This window comes from Aquila chrysaetos (genome assembly GCF_900496995.4).
Source record: "Aquila chrysaetos chrysaetos chromosome W unlocalized genomic scaffold, bAquChr1.4 W_unloc_4, whole genome shotgun sequence".
In the NCBI taxonomy this organism is placed as follows: Eukaryota; Metazoa; Chordata; class Aves; order Accipitriformes; family Accipitridae; genus Aquila; species Aquila chrysaetos.
Window position 1 is genome coordinate 823,577 of NW_024470324.1, and position 21,258 is coordinate 844,834.

Sequence of the window (21,258 nt, forward strand, 5' to 3'; positions counted from 1 at the left end):
AATGCGCAGTCACCCACAGATCCAGATGAAGTCCAATGCACACAACCCATGTGGCGGAAGTTTCTACGAAGTGCACCACCAACCTATGCCAACTCATTGGCAGTAATGTCCTGGAAAGAAGGCCTTGGACAAACGGTGGATGAATTGGCTGTCCAACTCCGGCAATACGAAGGAAGTCTCTCTTCCTCCCTACGAGCCTGTGTCTCGGCTGTAGAGGAATTGTCCCGAGAGTTCCAGCAATTCAAAGTGGATATGTCTTCCTCCCCACCTGTACAGGCCCACATCGCAGCTATTGGGAGTAAGCATTCCTCTGCCCAAGAGAGAGGAGAGAGAAAGTACACACGACGGGCTAACCTGTGGTTTTACCTGCGTGACCATGGAGAGGACATGAGGAAGTGGGATGGAAAACCTACCTCAGTCCTGGATGCATGGGTACGGGAGTTGCGAGAAAAAGCAACCAGAAAAGAGGATTCTTCTTGGAAAACTGCTGCTCCAGTTTCCTGTGAGCAGTCCCCCAGACGCAGTAGATGGGCTGATCTCATTTCTGATCCTCTCGAAGGGACTTCTGATTCACGTGTGCAAAAAGTGAGTAACGAATATTCTAACCAGGATTAGAGGGGCCCTGCCTCCAGCCAGGTGGAGGAGAGGGACAACCGAGTCTACTGGACAGTGTGGATTCGATGGCCTGGCACATCATACCCACAGGAATATAAGGCTCTAGTAGACACTGGTGCACAATGCACCCTAATGCCATCAAGTTATAAAGGGGCAGAACCCATCTGTATCTCTGGTGTGACAGGGGGATCCCAAGAGCTAACCGTATTAGAAGCTGAAATGAGTCTAACCGGGAATGAGTGGCATAAACACCCCATTGTGACTGGCCCAGAGGCCCCGTGCATCCTTGGTATAGATTATCTCAGGAGGGGATATTTCAAGGACCCAAAAGGGTACCGTTGGGCCTTTGGTATAGCTGCATTGGAGACGGAGGAGATTGAACAGCTGTCTACCCTGCCTGGTCTCTCTCAAGACCCTTCGGTTGTGGGGTTGCTGAAGGTTGAAGAACAACAGGTGCCAATTGCTACCACGACGGTGCACCGGCGGCAATATCGCACCAACCGAGATTCCCTGATCCCCATCCATAAGCTGATTTGCCAATTGGAGAGTCAAGGAGTGATCAGCAAGACTCACTCACCCTTTAATAGTCCCATATGGCCCGTACGGAAATCTAATGGGGAATGGAGACTAACAGTAGATTATCGTGGCCTGAATGAAGTCACGCCACCACTGAGCGCTGCTGTGCCAGATATGTTAGAGCTTCAATATGAACTGGAATCAAAGGCAGCTAAGTGGTATGCCACAATTGACATTGCTAATGCATTTTTCTCCATTCCTTTGGCAGCTGAGTGCAGGCCACAGTTTGCCTTTACTTGGAGGGGTGTCCAGTACACCTGGAATCGACTGCCCCAGGGGTGGAAACACAGCCCCACCATTTGCCATGGACTGATCCAGGCTGCACTGGAAAAAGGTGAAGCTCCAGAGCACCTGCAATACATTGATGACATCATCGTATGGGGCAACACAGCAGAAGAAGTTTTTGAGAAAGGGAAGAAAATAATCCAAATCCTTTTGAAGGCTGGTTTTGCCATAAAAGAAAGTAAGGTCAAGGGACCTGCACAGGAGATCCAGTTCTTAGGAGTAAAATGGCAAGACGGGCGTCGTCAGATCCCTATGGATGTGATCAACAAAATAGCAGCTATGTCCCCACTGACTAATAAAAAGGAAACACAGGCTTTCTTAGGTGTTGTGGGCTTTTGGAGAATGCATATTCCAAATTACAGTCAAATTGTAAGCCCTCTCTACCAAGTTACCCGGAAGAAGAATGATTTTAAATGGGGGCCTGAGCAACGACAAGCTTTTGAACAAATTAAGCAGGAGATTGTTCATGCAGTAGCTCTTGGGCCAGTCCGGGCAGGACAAGATGTTGAAAATGTGCTCTACACTGCAGCTGGGGAGAATGGCCCTACCTGGAGCCTCTGGCAGAAAGCACCTGGGGAGACCCGAGGCCGACCCCTGCGGTTTTGGAGTCGGGGATACAGAGGATCCGAGGCTCGCTATACTCCAACTGAAAAAGAGATATTGGCAGCATATGAAGGAGTTCGAGCCGCCTCAGAAGTGGTTGGTACTGAAACACAGCTCCTCTTAGCACCCCGACTGCCAGTGCTGGGCTGGATGTTCAAAGGGAGGGTCTCCTCTACACATCATGCAACTGATGCCACGTGGAGTAAGTGGGCCGCAGTGATCACACAACGGGCTCGCATAGGAAACCCCAGTCGCCCAGGAATTGTGGAAGTGATCATGGACTGGCCAGAAGGCAAAGATTTTGGAATGTCGCCAGAGGAGGAGGTGACACGTGCTAAAGAGGCCCCGCTGTATAATAAACTGCCAGAAAATGAGAGGCAATATGCTCTGTTCACTGATGGGACCTGTTGCATTGTGGGAAAGCATCGGAGGTGGAAGGCTGCTGTATGGAGTCCTACACGACTAGTCGCAGAAACTGCTGAAGGAGAAGGTGAATCGAGCCAGTTTGCAGAGGTGAAAGCCATCCAGCTAGCGTTAGACATTGCTGAAAGAGAAAAGTGGCCAGTGCTCTATCTCTATACTGACTCATGGATGGTGGCAAATGCCCTATGGGGGTGGCTACAGCAATGGAAGAAGAGCAATTGGCAGCGCAGAGGTAAACTCATCTGGGCTGCCGCACTGTGGCAAGATATTGCTGTTCGGATAGAGAAGCTAGTGGTAAAAGTACGCCACGTAGATGCTCATGTACCCAAGAGTCGGGCCACTGAAGAACATCAAAACAACCAGCAGGCAGATGAGGCTGCCAAGATTGAAGTGTCTCAGGTGGACCTGGACTGGCAACGTAGGGGTGAGCTATTTATGGCTCAGTGGGCCCATGATACCTCGGGCCATCAGGGAAGAGATGCAACATATAGATGGGCTCGTGATCGAGGGGTGGACTTAACAATGGACACTATCGCACAGGTTATCCATGAATGTGAAACATGTGCTGCAATTAAGCAAGCCAAGCGACTGAAACCCCTGTCGTATGGAGGGCGATGGCTGAAATATAAACAGTGGGAGGCCTGGCAGATTGACTATATCACACTCCCACAAACTTGCCAAGGCAAGTGCCATGTGCTTACAATGGTGGAAGCAACCACTGGATGGCTGGAAACATATCCTGTGTCCCACGCCACTGCCCAGAACACTATCCTGGGCCTTGAAGAGAAAGTCTTATGGCAACACGGTACCCCAGAAAGAATCGAGTCAGACAACGGGACTCACTTCCGAAACAACCTCATAGACACCTGGGCCAAAGAACATGGCATTGAGTGGGTGTATCACATCCCCTATCACGCACCAGCCTCCGGAAAAATGGAACGATACAATGGACTGCTGAAAACTACATTGAGAGCAATGGGGGGTGGAACTTTCAAACATTGGGATACACATTTAACAAAAGCCACCTGGTTAGTTAATACTAGAGGATCCACCAATCGGGCGGGCCCCGCCCAACCAAGACTTCCACATACTGTAGAAGGGGATAAAGTTCCTGTAGTGCACATGAGGAGTATGTTAGGAAAGACAGTCTGGGTTAGTCCTGCCTCAAGCAGAGACAAACCCATCCAAGGGGTTGTTTTTGCTCAGGGACCTGGGTATACCTGGTGGGTGATGCAGAAGGATGGGGAAGTTCGATGTGTACCTCAGGGAGATTTGATTTTGGGAGAGAATAGCCAGTGAACTAGGCTGTATGATATTTAACTGCTAAATAACCTGCCAATGTATGTCATTGTATCTATAGTGTCTATATGCCATATCAAGGGTATTACTGTAAGAATTACCCAAATGACTGAAGAATGGACTTTGAAACTGAGCCAAGAACAACAGTGATAGAACTTGAACTGGCGCCCAGCAATTTCCCCAAGATCAACATCTTCGACCTGCAGACCAAGGGTGTGGGTTGCATCAAATGTACCAGCCAGAAGTTCCAGAGATGGCATACAACAACCCAACACCTCACACCATCTCTCTTATCCTGAAGAAGTGTTACAACAGATGGAGCCCCAAAGTCATGGAATAAATAAAATTGATGGACACATTGGAGGGATAACCCATTGACTAAGGGAATACTATTTGTATGTGTGTGTGTGTGGGGGGGTGGTCCATATACATATATATATGTATAAGACAAGGAAAGTGGTAGTGGTTGATTGGAAAATGTAAGATCTGGGCATGATGTAAATGGTATAGAATAAGGGGTGGATAATGTCCTGGGTTCAGCTGGGATAGAGTTAATTTTTACAGGAACCTGGGAGGTGGGGGGGCATAGCTGGGGCAGCTGACCTGAACTAGCCAAGGAGCTATTCCATACCATGTGACATCATGCTCAGTATATAAATGGGGAGTGGGCCAGGGGGAGGGCGCTTCTGCTCTCTCTCGACTTTCGGTGGGGGAAGTGGCAGAGCGTCGGGTCCCGGGTGGTGAGCAGTTGCACTGTGCATCACTCTTTTCTGTATACTCTTTCATTAGTACCGTCGTTGTTGTTGTAACTTTTGTTGCGTTGTCCCAGTAAACTGCCCTTATCTCAACCCTCGAGGTTCCAGTTTTTTTTCTTTTCTCTCCTCTGTCTCCCCCCTATCCCACCGGAGGGGGGCGGGAGGAGTGAGCGAGCGGCTGCGTGGTCCTTTGTTACCGGCTGGGCTGAAACCATGACAAATGCAAATCAACTTCTGGCTTCATGGCTAGTGCCATTGTGAGGGTTTTTTGCTTTTATGACAATGGGACATTCTTTGATGACTCTAGCCTGTTAGGGAGGGATGGGATCCACCTGTCTAGAAGAGGCAAGGGAATCTTTGGCAGCAGGCTGGCAAACTTGGTGAGGTGGGCTTTAAACTAAAGGGTTTGGGGGGCGGGGTCCAAAGTGGCAACGCTCATGCCATTGCAACCAACTGAGGAATAAGCCAGGCCACCCAGAGCAGTGACAAATGTTCCTTAGCTGCCTCCCAAGATGAGAACCAGAAGACCAACCACCTCAAGTGTATGTATACCAATGCACACAGCCTGGGGAACAAACAGGAGAAACTGGAGCTCTGTGCCCAATCAGAAAGTTATATCATCATAGGAATATCTGAAACATGGTGGGACAACTCACATGACTGGAGGATTGTGATGGATGGCTATAGGCCGTTTCGTAAAGACAGGCAGGGAAGAAGAAGAGGAGGAGTCGTGCTCTATGTTAAGGAGAACCTTGAATGTATAGAAATCAACTATGGCGATTGTGGAAGCCCTATCGAATGCCTCTGGGCCAAGATCAGAGGGGTTGTCTCCAAGGGGGATCTTACAGTAGGCATCTGCTACTGACCTCCAAACCAAGACGATAAGGCCAACGAAGCAATATTTGGGTCACTTAAGCAAGCTTCGGGTCAACAGAACCTGATTCTTATGGGTGACTTCAACTACCCAGACATTTGTTGGAAGAACAATACGGCAGCTCAGATGTCATCCATCAAGTTCCTGGAATGCGTAGAGGACTGCTTCCTCATACAAATGTTAGATGTGTCAACCAGGAATGAGGCACTGCTGGACTTGCTACTCACAAACCAAGAAAACCTGCTTTGTAATATCTCAGTTAGCGATAGCCTTGGCTGCAGTGATCACAATATTGTGGAATTTGGGATCCTGCTGAGCACGCTGAAGGTTAGTACTAAGACAAAGGCTTTAGATTTTAGAAGAGCAAACTTCAGCTTGCTCAGAGCTCAGTTGGGAGGGATTCTGTGGGAAGCTTCCATGGAGGATAAAGGAGCTAGCAAGTGCTGGGAGTTTTCCAAGAATGCTCTCCTGGAAGCACAAAAGCAGTTCATCCCCTTTAAAGGTAAGGGAAGTAGGCGGAGCAAGAGACACCCTTGGCTTAACTGTGAGCTTCTTTCTGAGTCTGCTCAAAACCAAAAGAGAAGCGTACCAGAGATGGAAAAGTGAACAAATACCCGTTGAGAACTACAAGGGCATTGCCAGGGCGTGCAGAGATGTAGTTAGAAAAGCAAAAGCTCAGCTCAAGTTGAAATTGGCCAGAGATGTCAAAAACTACAAGAAAGGGTTCTTCAGGTACATAAACAACAAGCAGAAACAGAAGGAAAATGTTGTCCCATTGTTAAACAGGAGAGGTGAATTAGTCACCAACAACGCTGAAAAGGCAGAGGTTCTCAACACTTTTTTCCCCCTCTGTCTTTACCAGCACTGTTAGGCCCCAGGCCTTGGGAACAAAATCCAGGTTGATGCAAACACAGACCCACCATCAGTGAAGGAAGAGTTGGTATGTGAACTATTACAGGAGCTTGACCCCTACAAATCAATGGGCCCTGACAATATCCACCCGAGGGTGATAAGAGAGCTGGCTGACGTTGTTGCGAGGCCGCTCTCCATAATCTTTGAGAAGTCATGGAGATTGGGGGACATCCCAGAAGACTGGAAGAAGGCTAATGTCACCCCCATCTACAAGAAAGGCTTAAAGGAGGATCCAGGAAATTATAGGCCCATCAGTCTTACTTCAGTCCCTGGGAAAGTTATGTGAATGAATCCTCCTGGGGGCTATCAAGTCAAATGAAGCACGTGATTGGGAAAAGCCAGCACGGATTCACCAAGGGCAAATCGTGCTTGACAGACCTGATCACCTTCTATGACAAAGTAACCTGCTCGGTTGATGTGGGGCGAGCTGCAGACATTGTCTACCTGGATTTCTCCAAGGCTTTCGATATGGTTTCCCACAGCCTCCTCCTAGAGAAACTGATGTGTTACAGTCTAGACAAGTGGTCCGTGCGGTGGGTGGGGAACTGGCTGACAGGCCACACCCAGAGGGTGGTGGTAAATAGCTCCTTTTCAAACTGGCAACCTGGCACAAGTGGGGTCCCCCAGGGATCAATATTGAGCCCAATGCTGTTTAATATCTTGTTTTGGGTTTGTGTGGTGGGGTTTTTGGTAGCAGGGGAGGGGCTGCAGGGGTGGCTCCTGTGAGAAGCTGCTTAGAAGCTCCCCCGGCTCCAAGTCGGACCCGCCTCTGGCCAAGGCCAACCCAATCAGTGACGGTGGTAGCACCACTGGGATAACATATTTAAGGAGGGGAACCTACAGTGGGGGAGGAGATTGGAATGTGAGAGAAACACCTATGCAGATACCAAGGTCAGTGAAGAAGGAGGGGGAGGAGATGCACCGGAGGAGGTGATGCCCCTGCAGCCCGTGGTGAGACGGCAGGCTGTCCCCCTGCAGCCCATGGAGGTGAACAGTGGAGCAGATGCCCACCTGCAGCCCGTGGAGGACCCCACACTGGAGCAGTCGGATGCCCCCAAAGATGGCCGTGACTCCATGGGAAAGCCCGTGCTGGAGCAGCCTGTGACTGAAGATTGGCCCGCGGAAAGGACCCACGCCAGGGAAGTTCATGAAGGACTGTATCCCGCAGAAAGGATTCACGTTGGTGAAGTTTGTGAAGGACTGTCTCCTGTGGGAGGGACCCCACGGTGGAGCAGGGGAAGAGTGAGGGGTCCTCCCCATGAGGAGGAAGGAGCATGGGGAAGGAGCAGCAGAGACAGTGTGTGGCCAACTGACTGCAACCCCCATCCCCTGTCCCCCTGCGCTACCGGGGGGGGGGGGCGGGGGGGTGGGGGGAGGAGGTAGAGAAAACCGGGAGTGGAGTTGAGCCGGGAAGAAGGAGGGAGGGGTGCAGGGAAGGTGTTCTAAGGTTTGGTTTTACTTCTCAGTATCCTTGTTTTGATTTGATTTGTAGTAAATTAAATTGATTTTGTTTCTTCCCCAAGTTGAGCCTGTCTTTTGCCCGTGACCATAAGTGGTGAGTGATCCCTCCCGGTCCTTGTCTCGACCCATGAGCTTTTCTTTCTATTTTCTCCTCATCCCACCGGGGTGGGGGAGGAGTGAGCGAGCAGCTTCATGGTGCTTTGTTACGGGCTGGGCTTAAACCACAACATATCTTCATAAGTGATCTGGATGATGGGATCAAGTGTACCCTAATGAAGTTTGCCGATGATACCAAACTGAGTGGGGAAGTGGACATTTAGGAAGGGAGAGCCACCCTGCAGGAAGACCTGGATAGGCTGGAAGAGTGGTGTCGTGGTTTCAGCCCAGCCAGTAACAAAGGACCACGCAGCTGCTCGCTCACTCCTCCCGCCCCCCTCCGGTGGGATGGGGAGGAGAATCAGAAAAGAGAAAAGAAAAAAAAAAAACCGGAACCTCGAGGGTTGAGATAAGGACAATTTACTGGGACAACACAAAAAGAGAAGTTACAACAACAAAAACGGTACTAATGAAAGAGTATACAAAACGAGTGATGCACAGTGCAACTGCTCACTACCCGGAACCCGACCCTCTGCCACTTCCCCCACCAAAAGTCGAGAGAGCTCCCCCCAGCCCGCTCCCCATTTATATACTGAGCATGTGTGATGGGTTGACCCTGGCTGGTTGCCAGGTGCCCACCAAAGCCGTTCTATCACTCCCCCTCCTCAGCTGGACAGGGGAGAGAAAATATAACAAAGAGCTTGTGGGTCGAGATAAGGACAGGAGAGATCACTCACCACTTACTGTCACGGGCAAAACAGACTCAACTTGGGGAAAATTAACTCGCTTTATTACAAATCAACCAGAGTAGGGTAATGAGAAAAAAAACCCGAATCTCAGAACACCTTCCCTCCACCCCTCCCTTCTTCCCGGGCACAACTTCACTCCCGGCTTCTCCACCAACCCCCCCCAGCGGCACAGGGGGACGGGGATGGGGTTTACGGTCAGTTCATCACACTTGTTTTCTGCCGCTTCATCCTCCTCAGGGGGAGGACTCATCACACTCTTCCCTGCTCCAACGTGGGGTCCCACCCACGGGAGACAGTCCTCCACGAACTTCTCCAACGTGGGCCCTTCCCACGGGCTGCAGTTCTTCACGAACTGCTCCAGCATGGGTCCTTTCCACGGTGTGCAGTCCTTCAGGAGCACACTGCTCCAGCGTGGGTCCCCCACGGGGTCACGAGTCCTGCCAGAAAACCTGCTCCGTGGGCTCCTCTCTCCACAGATCCGCAGGTCCTGCCAGGAACCTGCTCCAGCGCAGGGTTCCCACGGGGTCACAGCCTTCTTCGGGCACCCACCTGCTCCGGCGTGGGGTCCTCCACGGGTACAGGTGGATATCTGCTCCACCGTGGACCTCCATGGACTGCAGGGGGACAGCCTGCCTCACCATGGTCTTCCCCACGGGCTGCAGGGGAATCTCTGCTCCGGCGCCTGGAGCATCTCCTCCCCCTCCTTCTTCACTGACCTTGGTGTCCGCAGAGTTGTTTCTCTTACATGTTCTCACTCCTCTCTCCGGCTGCCGAATCTGCCTGTCCCAACTTTTTTCCTTCTTAAAAATGTTATCACAGAGGCGTTACCACTATCACTGATTGGCTCGGCCTTGGCCGGCGGCGGGTCCGTCTTAGAGCCGGCTGGTATTGGCTCTCTCTCTCGAACACAGGGGAAGCTTCCAGCAACTTCTTACAGAAGCCACCCCTGTAACCCCCCCCCGCTACCAAAACCTTGCCAACAAAACCAATACAGTCCTTAAAATACCCTCTCCTGAGATAGTCTATGCCAAGGATGCATGGAGCCTCTGGGCCAGTCACAATGGGGTATTTTCTGCCATTCATTCCCAGTTAGGCTTATTTCAGCTTCCAATACAGTTAACTCTTGGGATCCCCCTGTCACACCAGAAATACAGATGGGTTCTGCCCCTTTATAGCTTGATGGCATTAGAGTGCACTGTGCGCCGGTGTCTACTAGAGCCTTATACTCCTGTGGGTCTAACGTGCCAGGCCATCGAATCCACACAGTGCAATAAACCCGGTTATCCCTTTCCTCCACCTGGCTGGAGGCAGGGCCCCTCTAATTCTGGCCAGAGTATCCGGTATTCACTTCTCATAAAATTGGCTCAGAAGTCCCTTCAAGAGGATCAGAAGTAAGATCAGCATCTAGGACTGAGGTAGGTTTTCCATCCCATTTCCTCATGTCGTCTCCGTGGTCACATAGGTAAAACCACAGGGCATCTCGTGGTGTGTACCTTCTGTGTTCTCTCTCTTGGGCAGAGGAGCGCTCACTCCTAATAGCTGAGACATTGTTCCGTACAGGTGGGGAGTAGGACATATCCTCCTTGAATTGCTGGAAATCCTGGGATAGCTTCTCCACAGCCAAGATGCAGGCTTGTGGGGAGGAAGAGAGATTTTCTTCATATTGCTGGAGTTGGCAAGCCATTTAATCCACCGTCAGTGCCTCTTCATCCTTCCAGGTCAGTATTGCCAGTGGGTTGGCATACGATGATGGTGTGCTCCATACAAACTTCCGCCACATGGGTCACGTGCATTGGACTTTGTCTGCATTTCTGGGTAATTGTGCATTGTCTAGGTCAGAATAAATCGTCTTTAGCATGGTTTATTCCCTCAGATATTGGATACCTCTCTCCATGGTGTTCCACTTGCCTGGTTGATGTATAACATCTTCCTTAAAGGGGTACCTTTCCTTCACACTTGACAGGAATTTCCTCCAGAGGTTGAGGGCTTGTGTCCCTTTTCCAATTGCCTTGTCAATGCCACCTTCCCTGGCAACCGATCCCATCTGCTTGGCTTCCCTACCCTCTAATTCCAGGCTACTACTCCCATTGTCCCAGCATCAGAGCAGCCAGGTGATAATGTGCTCCCCTGGACGACGGCTGAAATCTTTTCGCATATCCCGCAGCTCACTCAGGGATAGGGATCAGGTGATTACCTCTGGTTCTTCCTCTTCCTCCTGTTCTCATGATGACCCTGGTTCACCTTCATCCTTCGCTAAGCGAACTGATTTTTTTGTATATTTCTTCTTGTGTATTGGGGCAACTGATACTGGTGCAGTTTGGTTCTCTGGTTCAGCTGCAGTGCCTGTCGCAGGGGTTGGAGTGGCCGCAGTGCCTGTTGCCTTGTTGTTAGATCCAGAGACCTTTCCCTTGAGGATACTGAATAGTTTTGAACAGGGCTTGATAGGCATGGGCCAGGCCCCAGCACATTGCAGTGAGTTGTGTCTCCCTGGAATTGTTTGAGTGACAGCATACTTTTTCCAAATGTTCTACTAGTTCTTCAGGATTCTGCACTTGTTCAAGGGTGAAGTTCCAAAACACTGGAGGTGCCCACCGCCCTAGGCATTTGCCCATACTATCCCACGCACCCTGCCACTCATAATTATCCAGCCTCTGGGGAGATCTCTGGGTGATCTTCTTAAATAGTTGTTTAACCCTAAAGAAGACCTGAACCACATTCAGGAACATGCTAGTTCCTAGTAAGAGGACCATGCTGGTTTCAACATCTGTCCCGTCCCACTCGGTGGGCTCAGGGGCGGTGATCTTTTAGATAGTCCATTGCTGCACACAGGAGTTACGACAATGACTCAGGAGGGACAGAGAAAATTTCAACACCACATTTCGCTCGGCAAATCCCAGGGTAGGAGTCATGACAATGGCTCTTAAATGCTTGAAATATGTTTTATTTAACATTGACTTATAAACACAAGTGTTGCTAAATTTGGCATAGCAGATATTTTGAATAAAAAACTTGACACCTAACAGCCGTAGCAAAATATTCCTAACAACAAGGTAGGAGGAAGAAAGGAGATAAGAGAGAGAGAGAGAAGAAAGAGAAAAAAGGAGAGGTGAATATCACCACCCTTGGATCCAGCGAGGAAAGAATCTCAGTAGTAACTGTCTGGATTCCTCAGGCGGCAGGCGCCTGCCTGGGGGTTGGTCTCCCCCCACCTTTTATACCCTCCAGCATGCGTTATGGGGTTTCTGAAAAGTTCTTGAGGAGGGAGTGGGGGGGGTGGGTTGCTGATGCTCCCTTATCCCATTTATCCCCTTATCCCATATCTTGCATTATAGCTACAGCAATCATCAGGAATATAAAACCACCTAATAACATCAAACCTATTTTCATCAGCCATGCCCCCCATCCCGTGAGTCCCAAGGATCATAGAAGTGAGGTAAATCAGGAGTCAGGGGAGAGTCCGTTGAACCAGTCCTTCGGCTGCAAGGATTGGAAGAGTTCGGCGGTTTGGTCTGCAACCAAAGCTATTAAGGCAACAAGGCAAAGAACTATGATAAATATTAAAAATTCCATGTATTTTCTTTACACGGCTTCTGTCTGTGAGTGAGGATAAGAAAGAGTCCTTTTCTATTCTTCCTTATCCTTTTTTTTGTACCTATAAGAAAACAGAAAAGAGAAAAGGAAAAGAAAACTCGGTTCTATTGAACCGGTTAGAAAGAAGGCATAATCCATTGGGTATTTATCCGGTGCTCTTTGCTGTGGGCATCTGTGGCAACCCACGCATAAATATTAATGGGGGTTTTCAAAACCAAAGGTACTTCCCCTACAGTGGGCACGTTAACAAGAACAGGCTGACCTGGATAATGGAGAGGGTTTTTGGTGTCCTCTTCCCTTCTCCCAGAAATAATGGAAGGGGGTTTTGGACAGAAAGCTGTAAGTTTAGGACACCCATTTACTCCCCATCGGTCATTTATCTTCGTTACCGCCTCCCAGAGACGATTTGGCCATCCTGGTTCGTGGGATTTGAGGAAGCGTTTCAGGAGCCCATTTGTCCTTTCAACTATCCTATTAGCCTGGGGATAATAGGGCGTGTGGAATACCCACTGTATCCCTTCTTCTTTGGCCCACTCCTGTACTGTTATTGCAGTAAAATAGGTCCCATTATCTGATTGTATAGTTTTTGGTTTGGGGAAGGAGCTAAACCAGATCCATAAGCCCTTCAATGTATTTTCTCCCGTGGCTCGTGCTACAGCTTTTACTTGTACCAAACCTGACACTATTTCTACTCCTATGAGTACATACTGTTTTCCCTCTGATCATCTAAAAGGCCCTATATAGTCAATTTGCCAGGTCTCCCACAAACCCTTCCCATCTCGCAAATGGAGCAGGGTGTGTGTGTGTGTGTGTGGTGTGGTGTGGGGGTGTCTGCAAAGGGTGTTTTCCTAGTCTGGTGCGGCACATGCCACAAGCGGAAATTACTGTGCACAACTCTGGGGTTACAGGCTACCCCTGGCTTCCTGCTTCTCTAAAGGGATCTTTAACTCCTGAGTGCCCTTGTTTGAGATGCAGCCACTCTAGCAGATGTTCCCATTCCTTTTCCTCCTCTCCTCTGGTCATAGCTGCCAACCAGGTGAGGGAATCTACTTGATTATTAAGGATGTGTGCTGGGTGATTTCCTTCCTGGTGGGCAGCCACCCATCCCATGAATATAGGTTGCTGTCTGGACTCTTTTAATATTTCTTCCCATTTATCCTTTTGCCACACAGGCACTTGGTTTACTTCCCATTGATTCTTTTCCCAGAAAGGAAGCCATTCTGTACAGCCTTTGAATATGGCATAAGAGTCTGTGTAGATATATGTGGGTTTGGAACTTTTGTTTTCTTTTTTGATTACACTCCAAACGGCTACTAACTCTCCCACCTGGGCACTTCCCTCCCCTTCAGTTATGATTTGGTCCCCAGAATCTACATGCAACGCTACAGCCCGATATTTGCACACCTTCCCCTCCCTTTTTGAAGAGGCATCTGTAAACCACATGTTCTGCAGATGGGGTTTGTATGGGGGGTGCTTTCTCAATACTAGAGGGAGTGGGTTCCTCACTCAGGGTGTTAGGGTTTTCCTGTGTCTGGAGCATCTTTGGAGCTCCTTCCTGTATCTGGTAAATGTGAGAATAGTGTTCTAGCTGAGCATACCATTTTCTAACTGTTTCCCATTGGGCAACCCCCGGGGGAGGAGGGGTACCTGCCAATACTGGTCGGAGAACTTTAAAAGGTCCCCTTAAAAGAATTGATTGATTCCGCACAATTTTTTCTGCTTCTTGAAGAGCAAGGCTTACTACAAAGAGCCCCTTTTCCCAGGTGGAGTACCACTTTTCTGCATCCTTAAAGCTTCATGAATGGAACCCTATGGGGCGAGGGGGACCCTCCGGCCTGCGTTGCCACATATGTATGGATGCCCCACGTGTAGCAAATCCCCACTCAATTTGGAGTGGATCCTTTGGGTGGATAGGGCCTAGGGCCTGATATGCCCCTGCTTCAAAGATCAGTAGCTTCAAGGCTTCCTCATGAGCGGGAGTCCAGTCCCAGATAGCCCTTTTCTGGGATAGATCGTATAGCGGGCAGGCTATAATAGAAAAGTCTGGGACGTGCTTTCTCCAGAACACCAGCAGGCCTAAAGCATGCTGTAACTCCTTTTGATTCTCAGGAATTTTTACCTGTTCCAGGGTAGTTAAGACCTCGGGTGGGATACATATCATCCCTCCTTTCCACCATATTCCTAGGAATTTTACTTCATGAGAAGGGAGTCGTATTTTTTCAATTGGAATTTGGAGACCCAAGTCTTCTAAATGGGTGATAATTTCAGTCTGAGTCTTCTCTACAGCTGTGGCATCTGACCTGCCGATCAATACATCATCTATATACTGATATATCTTAACTCCTTCTTCGGGAGTAATTTCAGTTAAAGCCTGGGCTAGGGCATGATGTACCAAAGTAGGTGAGTGCTGGTACCCTTGTGGTAGCCAGGTAAAGGTGTACTGGATCCCTTCCCATGTGAAGGCAAATCTGTTCTGATCATTCTCCTGCAAGGGCACCATAAAGAACATATCCTTCACATCAATAGTAGCTAAAATTGGATGGGCCTGTTCTTGTATGGTGGAGATTAGCTCAGCTATATTTGGCACTGCTGCTGTTAAAGGGCCAGTGTTAGTGTTTAGGCGCCTGTAATCTATGGTTAGTCGCCACTTTCCATTTGGCTTCCTTACAGGCCACACAGGGGAATTGTATGGGGAGTGGGTCTGGATGATCACCCCTTGTTCTTGTAACTCCTTTATCACTGGGGTGATACCCTCCTTTGCTCCCGGGGTAGGGGATAAGGTTTCATGTTTACAATTTTAGAAGGGGGAAGCGGCGGTGCAGTTTGCAGAAGCCTAATCAGAACAACTGGGGAGCCAAATTTCCACTCTCTCCCTTTAGAATCTGTCCAGGCTTTCCCCTTTAATAGGTCTAATCCCAGGATATTGGTGGGAAGGACGCCTATTATCATTGTGGTTACAGTGGGAGTGGTGTCCCCGGGCAACCAGCATTGCACTCGGGCTGCGGGTTGAGATTTGGAATTTCTGAAAACATCAGTAACCCAAATATGCTTTTTGTCAGGTGCTATTCTGCTTCGGCTTGCCCATGTCACTGTTTAATGCTGACATCTGAGCCCCTGTGTCTATGAGAAAGGTAACCGGGGTTTTAATGGGACCCAGGGGAAAAGTTCCCTAATATAAGCTTCCCACAGGCTGTCTCAAAGGTTTTCCATAACCCTCTTTCCTTCTTTTACTGTTTCCTCAGCCTGTTGTCGTTTAGCTCGGTCTACCTCTAATTCTACCTGCAGTTTATTAACTAATTCTTGCAGGGATTCATTTGCTTCATGTTCTGTTTGCTTAGTTTGATTCATTCGCTTCATGTTTGTCCCTCTGGGCGGGTATTAGTGCAGCCCCCAGAACACCACAGACAATCACCTTGCCTTTACCAGCCTTAAGATGTTTTTCTTTTGCCAAACTTTTTATTCGTTCTGCTACGACGGTCAGATATTGCCAATTTTTCTCCATGCAACTGTGTCCTGGTGGAGTGGGACACGCTTTATTAAAAAAAAATTTTTAAAAAATCCAACAGCAGGAGCAGTCAAGATCAGGCTTATCCCGGGCCGCCATGATCTTCTGCCGGAGAATTCGGTTTCAACTGAATGTCAGTTCTCCTTTCCTCAGCACTCTGGCTGGTATCCCCCCCCTTTTTTTTTTTTTTTTTCTTATTACAAACCCTCCTTGCTGCTTCGGACTATCCTGTCCATGACGCCTCGTCTGAGAGCCCTCCGTGCATGCGTTGTGGGGTTTCTCAAAAGTTCTTGAGGAGGGAGTGGGGGGGTCGCTGATGCCCCCTTATCCCATTTAACTTGTTTACACAACTGCCATGGTAAGGGCCCGTGGAAAAACTCCAAACCTGTGACAAAACGTCCAAAGCACAACCGCTAGAAAGCTTCCCAGAAAGACAATCGCCAGAAAGCCTCTTCGAGGCACAACTGATGGAAAGCCTTCCAGAAACAGTTCACTACCCCACCTCCACAGGGCACGTCCTGTTTTGGCTGCTTGCGGCTACCTGCTTGGTTGTTTGAGACAAAATGGTTGCCAGTCTCTCACAGTCTCTCGGGCCCTCACAACATCCCAAGGGTATTCAAACTTTTCAAAATTCTCAAACGCCATTGTAACTAGACTGGAGGAGAAGGGAAAGGGGAGGAAAGGTGTCTCGCCCATAGATTGACTCTCTGAGGAGGAAAGGTAAAGGGTGTAATTATTAATAGTTTCCCACAGATGGCTCCCAAAGTGTAGAGGTGATGACAATGCTGAGTGCAAATACCAGATTAGTCCCATGACCAATAATTTTATCATACCATAAGCCAGTATTACACAATACATCAAAGCAAAAACCTTAATCCACCTCCCATGGATGATAAGAAGCAGCACAGGGACTACATACAGCAAGTGAGGTGATACATAACAGAACTATAAAAACGAGCACCACAACTCTAAGAGCCCATAAATCGACATTGTGACCAGCGACTACAAAACTAATATAATGAATGCTTGTAACAAATTCGTTTTAACATGCTCTGATCAGATCTGTCATTACCTCAGCCCTTCATGGCCACATTGGGTGCCAAAAAGGACTGTCGTGGTTTAACCCCAGCCAGCAACTAAGCACCACGCAGCTGCTCACTCACTCCCCCCACCCAGTGGAATGGGGGAGAGAATCTGAAAAAAAAAAAGGTAAAACTCGTGGGTTGAGATGAGAACAGTTTGATAAAACAGAAAGAAAGAAACTAATAATGATAATAATAATAATAAAAATGACAATAATAATAAAAGGATTGGAATATACAAAACAAGTGATGCACAATGCAGTTGCTCACCACTTGCCAACCGATGCCCAGTTAGTTCCTGAGCAGCAATCCGCCCCCCCCAGGCCAATGTCCCCCCAGTTTATACACTAGATGTGGCATCACATGGTATGGAATACCCCTTTGGCCAGTTTGGGTCAGGTGCCCTGGCTGTGTCCTGTGCCAACTTCTTGTGCCCCTCCAGCTTTCTCGCTGGCTGGGCATGAGAAGCTGAGAAATCCTTGACATTAGTCTAAACACTACTTAGCAACAACTGAAAACATCAGCGTTATCAACATTCTTCTCATACTGAACCCAAAACATAGCACTGTACCAGCTACTAGAAAGAAAATTAAATCTATCCCAGCCGAAACCAGGACAACCAATCAGAGTAAGATAATGAGAAGTAAAAACCAAATCTTAAAACACCTTCCCCCCACCCCTCCCTCCTTCCCAGGCTCAACTCCAATCCTGATTTTCTCTACCTCCTCCCGCTGGTGGCGCAGGGGGACAGGGGATGGGGGTTGGGGTCAGCTCACTACACCTTGTCTCTGCCGCTCCTTCCTCCTCAGGGGGAGGACTCCTCACTTGTCCCCTGCTCCACTGTAGGGTCCCTCCCACAGGAGACAGTCCTTCATGAACTTCTCCAACGTGAGTCCTTTCTGTGGACTGGAGTTCCTCACAAACTTCCCTGGCATGGGTCCTTTCACAGACTGCTCCAGTGCGGGCTTTCCCATGGAGTGACTGCCATCTTCGGGGGCATCCAACTGCTTTGGCGTGGGGTCCTCCACAGCCTGCAAGTGGGCATCTGCTCCACTGTTCACCTCCATGGGCTGCAGGGGGACAGCCTGCCATCTCACCACGGGCTGTAGGGGCATCAACCTCCTCCGGCACACCTCCTCCCCCTCCTTCTTCACTGACCTTGGTATCTGCATAGGCATTTCTCTCACATTCCAATCTCCTCCCCCACAGTAGGTTCCCCTTCTTAAATATGTTATCCCGGAGGTGCTACCACTGTCACTGATTGGCTCGGCCTTGGCCAGAGGCGGGTCTGACTTGGAGCCAGGGAAGCTTCTAGCAGCTTCTCACAGGAGCCACCCCTGTAGCCCCCTCCTCGCTACCAAAACCCCGCCACACAAACCCAATACAGATACCACAAGGGAAGAGAAGGCATGCACTTGGCCCAGAGCAGCCTTTTAAGCTGGTGCACAGGCACACTAAGTCCGAAACTAGGAGGTAGTCTGACAAGCATGACTTACCCACTCCCCTCCATGGAGGACTTTCAGAGCAAAACAGGAAGCAGCAACTGTTGTCTTGGATGGAGGGAAGTGAACCATTTTATAGTCGACAATGGAAAACTCCATCAGGTACTTGACCAGAGTGTGCTGTTCCAAGTCTACCTCTAGTAAGTCAGAGTTGAGTATTGGCTATCTCCAAGGCAAGAGCATCCTGTCAAGCCTTTGTTTAGTCAAGCAGGAAGAAATGCATCCTTAGCAAACATTTTCAGAGCTATAGGCTTGACATTCAAGTGATTTAATCACAGAGCAGTTCTGACCTGTATTAGGCTGCTCATAGTGTAGGACTGCTCCTTTCAATGGCAGTCTAGCAGTCACCTGCAGTACTAGGCAGGCATTTTAACTCTGGTTTTGGCTGGGTTAAGCTCATGTGACTGAAAACAGACAAAGACGACCTGTTTCTATATGGGACAGTTCCTACCAAGCTGAACCACTCAGTTACTAAATGGTAGCAATACTTAAAAGTTTTGAACCATTTTAACAAGCTGCCACAGTCAAGTGTTGCATCTTCCAGATACTGCTTACAGTAACATCCATTTTCAGCATTACCTCTGCAATCTTTGAAGCCCTCCTTAGGGAGTGTAGAGGGAGAGGGCGACCCAGATCAAAGTGTAGTGCTCACAGGATCTTCATCGCCATCTGGCAGATCTGGGACTTTGTGTAAGTGTGATCAGTTACAAAGGCAAAGTCTCCAGTTTCTGGGGGATACATCTCTTCATATTTGCAGTCTGGAGCAACCGCTATGTGTACTGAAGCCCTGCTTCCTGGGAAGTGGCCAGACATCACCTGCTGATGGGAAGTAGAGAATAACATCATTTGTTTTCCTTTGCTTTCGCGCATGCGCCCTTTGCTTTCACTTTATTAAACTGTCCTTATCTTGACCTACGGGCCTGGTGTTGTATAGACTGACCTATGACCAAAAAAACCCAAAATTCTGCCGGTGACACCAGACTCAGAGCCAGGTATTGATCTGCTGGCTCTTCCTGTATCTTCCCTCATCATTTCCTGCATCTGGAAGGATAGAGAACACTACTTGTGCTCCTGATCCCTTAACTAGTCATCCCAAGGCCCTGAAGTCTCTCTTGATTGCCCTCGGACTTCTTGTTGCAACTTCATTACTACTTACCTGAAAAATCAATAATGGATAATAATCTGAGGGCCATACTAGGGTAAGAAGTTTTCTCTTCACATCTTTAACCTGGGGATATCTATCACTATCCTGGATAGTGAGGTAACAGATGCCCTAGAAATGGTTAAATGCCCAACCAACTTTTTGGTTGATCTGTCCAGATATTAGTGTGACCTGTATACTAAACCAGTTTTTTTCTCGTCCTATTTAGCATTGCACTCTGCTGGATTTTTCATTTAGTTTGACTTTTAGCTTCTAGTCTTTGACAGTAGAAAGGTGACCTCTCAATACTACGTATTTCTGTATACAGTTTAGCTGGAAAGCTGCTTTGCTATACAGCTTCATTTTCCTGTGAAATATTTGCCACCAATATTCATGTACATGCATAAGTTTAAATGTGTTGTTAAATTAATTGTTGCTAATTTAATTTCTTTACAGATTCAAAAAATAGAGGGAGTCATATTCTACAGAGATCCTCATTTTTGGTGTCACTCTGTGAGTGTAGTAACATGTATGATACATGTGCAAGTGGTATCAGATGTGATGGAAAAAAGAATTGTACAGCAGGTAAGGTGCAAGGTTTTTAGACCCTAGTGTCTTCATTTCCTACTCTGTAGCCCTATTTCAGTCACAGACTGAAGTTTGAAGCTGCTGTTTCTGATCATTTTTGTAGCTATTATTTAATGTCTCAGAGCTGGTCTCTAATGCTGTACTTCCCCTTGCCTACTAGCTTCCAATTACTTGTATAAAGGTTTGTTTGCTAAACTGTCTGCCAAAGCAAAAAAAAAAAGTGTGTGGGTTTTTTCCTCACTCTGTTGAAAGTGGCACTACATCTGCTCTGAGAAAAGGAGGAGGTGATGGATTTAATGCTGCAAACCAGGCAGTAAATGGGAAGTAGGGATATCTGGATGCTAATCGTGAGTTTATAACTGGCTTGCTAATATCTGTCTTTTAGGTTTTTCTCTTCCTTAAGAAGATATTTATTTCCTTATGCAAGGCACTGAGAATTACCAGTTATGCAGAAGTTGCAAAGCCATACCCTCTGAAGATAGCATTCACTTTCCAGAAAACTGAATTCTTTATGATGATATTTTTTAATCTACAATATTTCAGAGCTAGAATACTGTAAGTTATTGTTAGATGCATATAAAGTGTAATACTAATGGTAACCATACTGTTATATTCAGGTTACAGTGATTCTGAAAGATGCTGGCGTAAACAACCTAACTGTCCAAGTGGAGAAGGAATCTTATTTTCAACACATCTAGCCTCAGTACAGGATTTCAGGATGTCCTTGCAATGACTTGGCAACTGGAATCCATTAAATACTACAAAGATGATACTTATATCATATGATACAAAGTTGAGTTTGCCAAAGGGGGTGTAAATGGTGAAGCTGTAGGATTCCATATTTGTATTATTTTTTGTCAGGAGACCTTGCACATGCATGTACAGAAACAAATGTTCTATATATTTGAATTATTTTTAAGCATAATATCTTTAAGATTGGATCAAGATGCTTTTATAAAGGTGTCCTGGTTTCAGCTGGGATAGAGTTAACTGTCTTCCTAGTAGCTGGTACGGTGCTATGTTTTGAGTTCAGTATGTGAAGAATGTTGATAACACTGATGTTTTCAGTTGTTGCTAAGTAGTGTTTAGACTAATGTCAAGGATTTTTCAGCTTCTCATGCCCAGCCAGCGAGAAAGCTGGAGGGGCACAAGAAGTTGGCACAGGACACAGCCAGGGCACCTGACCCAAACTGGCCAACAG

At 48.0% G+C, this 21,258-nt stretch overlaps 1 protein-coding gene across 1 annotated transcript in view; it reads right to left on the minus strand.

The window, feature by feature from the left end:
- LOC121233038 (G2/mitotic-specific cyclin-B1-like) overlaps positions 1–19,521 on the minus strand; it is a 39,325-nt gene extending 19,804 nt beyond the window's left edge. Inside the window, 3 exon segments of the mRNA XM_041121623.1 lie at positions 18,323–18,463; positions 18,908–19,086; positions 19,485–19,521. Of these exon segments, the coding sequence (XP_040977557.1) occupies positions 18,323–18,463; positions 18,908–19,086; positions 19,485–19,521 (357 nt within the window).
- Positions 19,522–21,258: the final 1,737 nt, after the last annotated feature.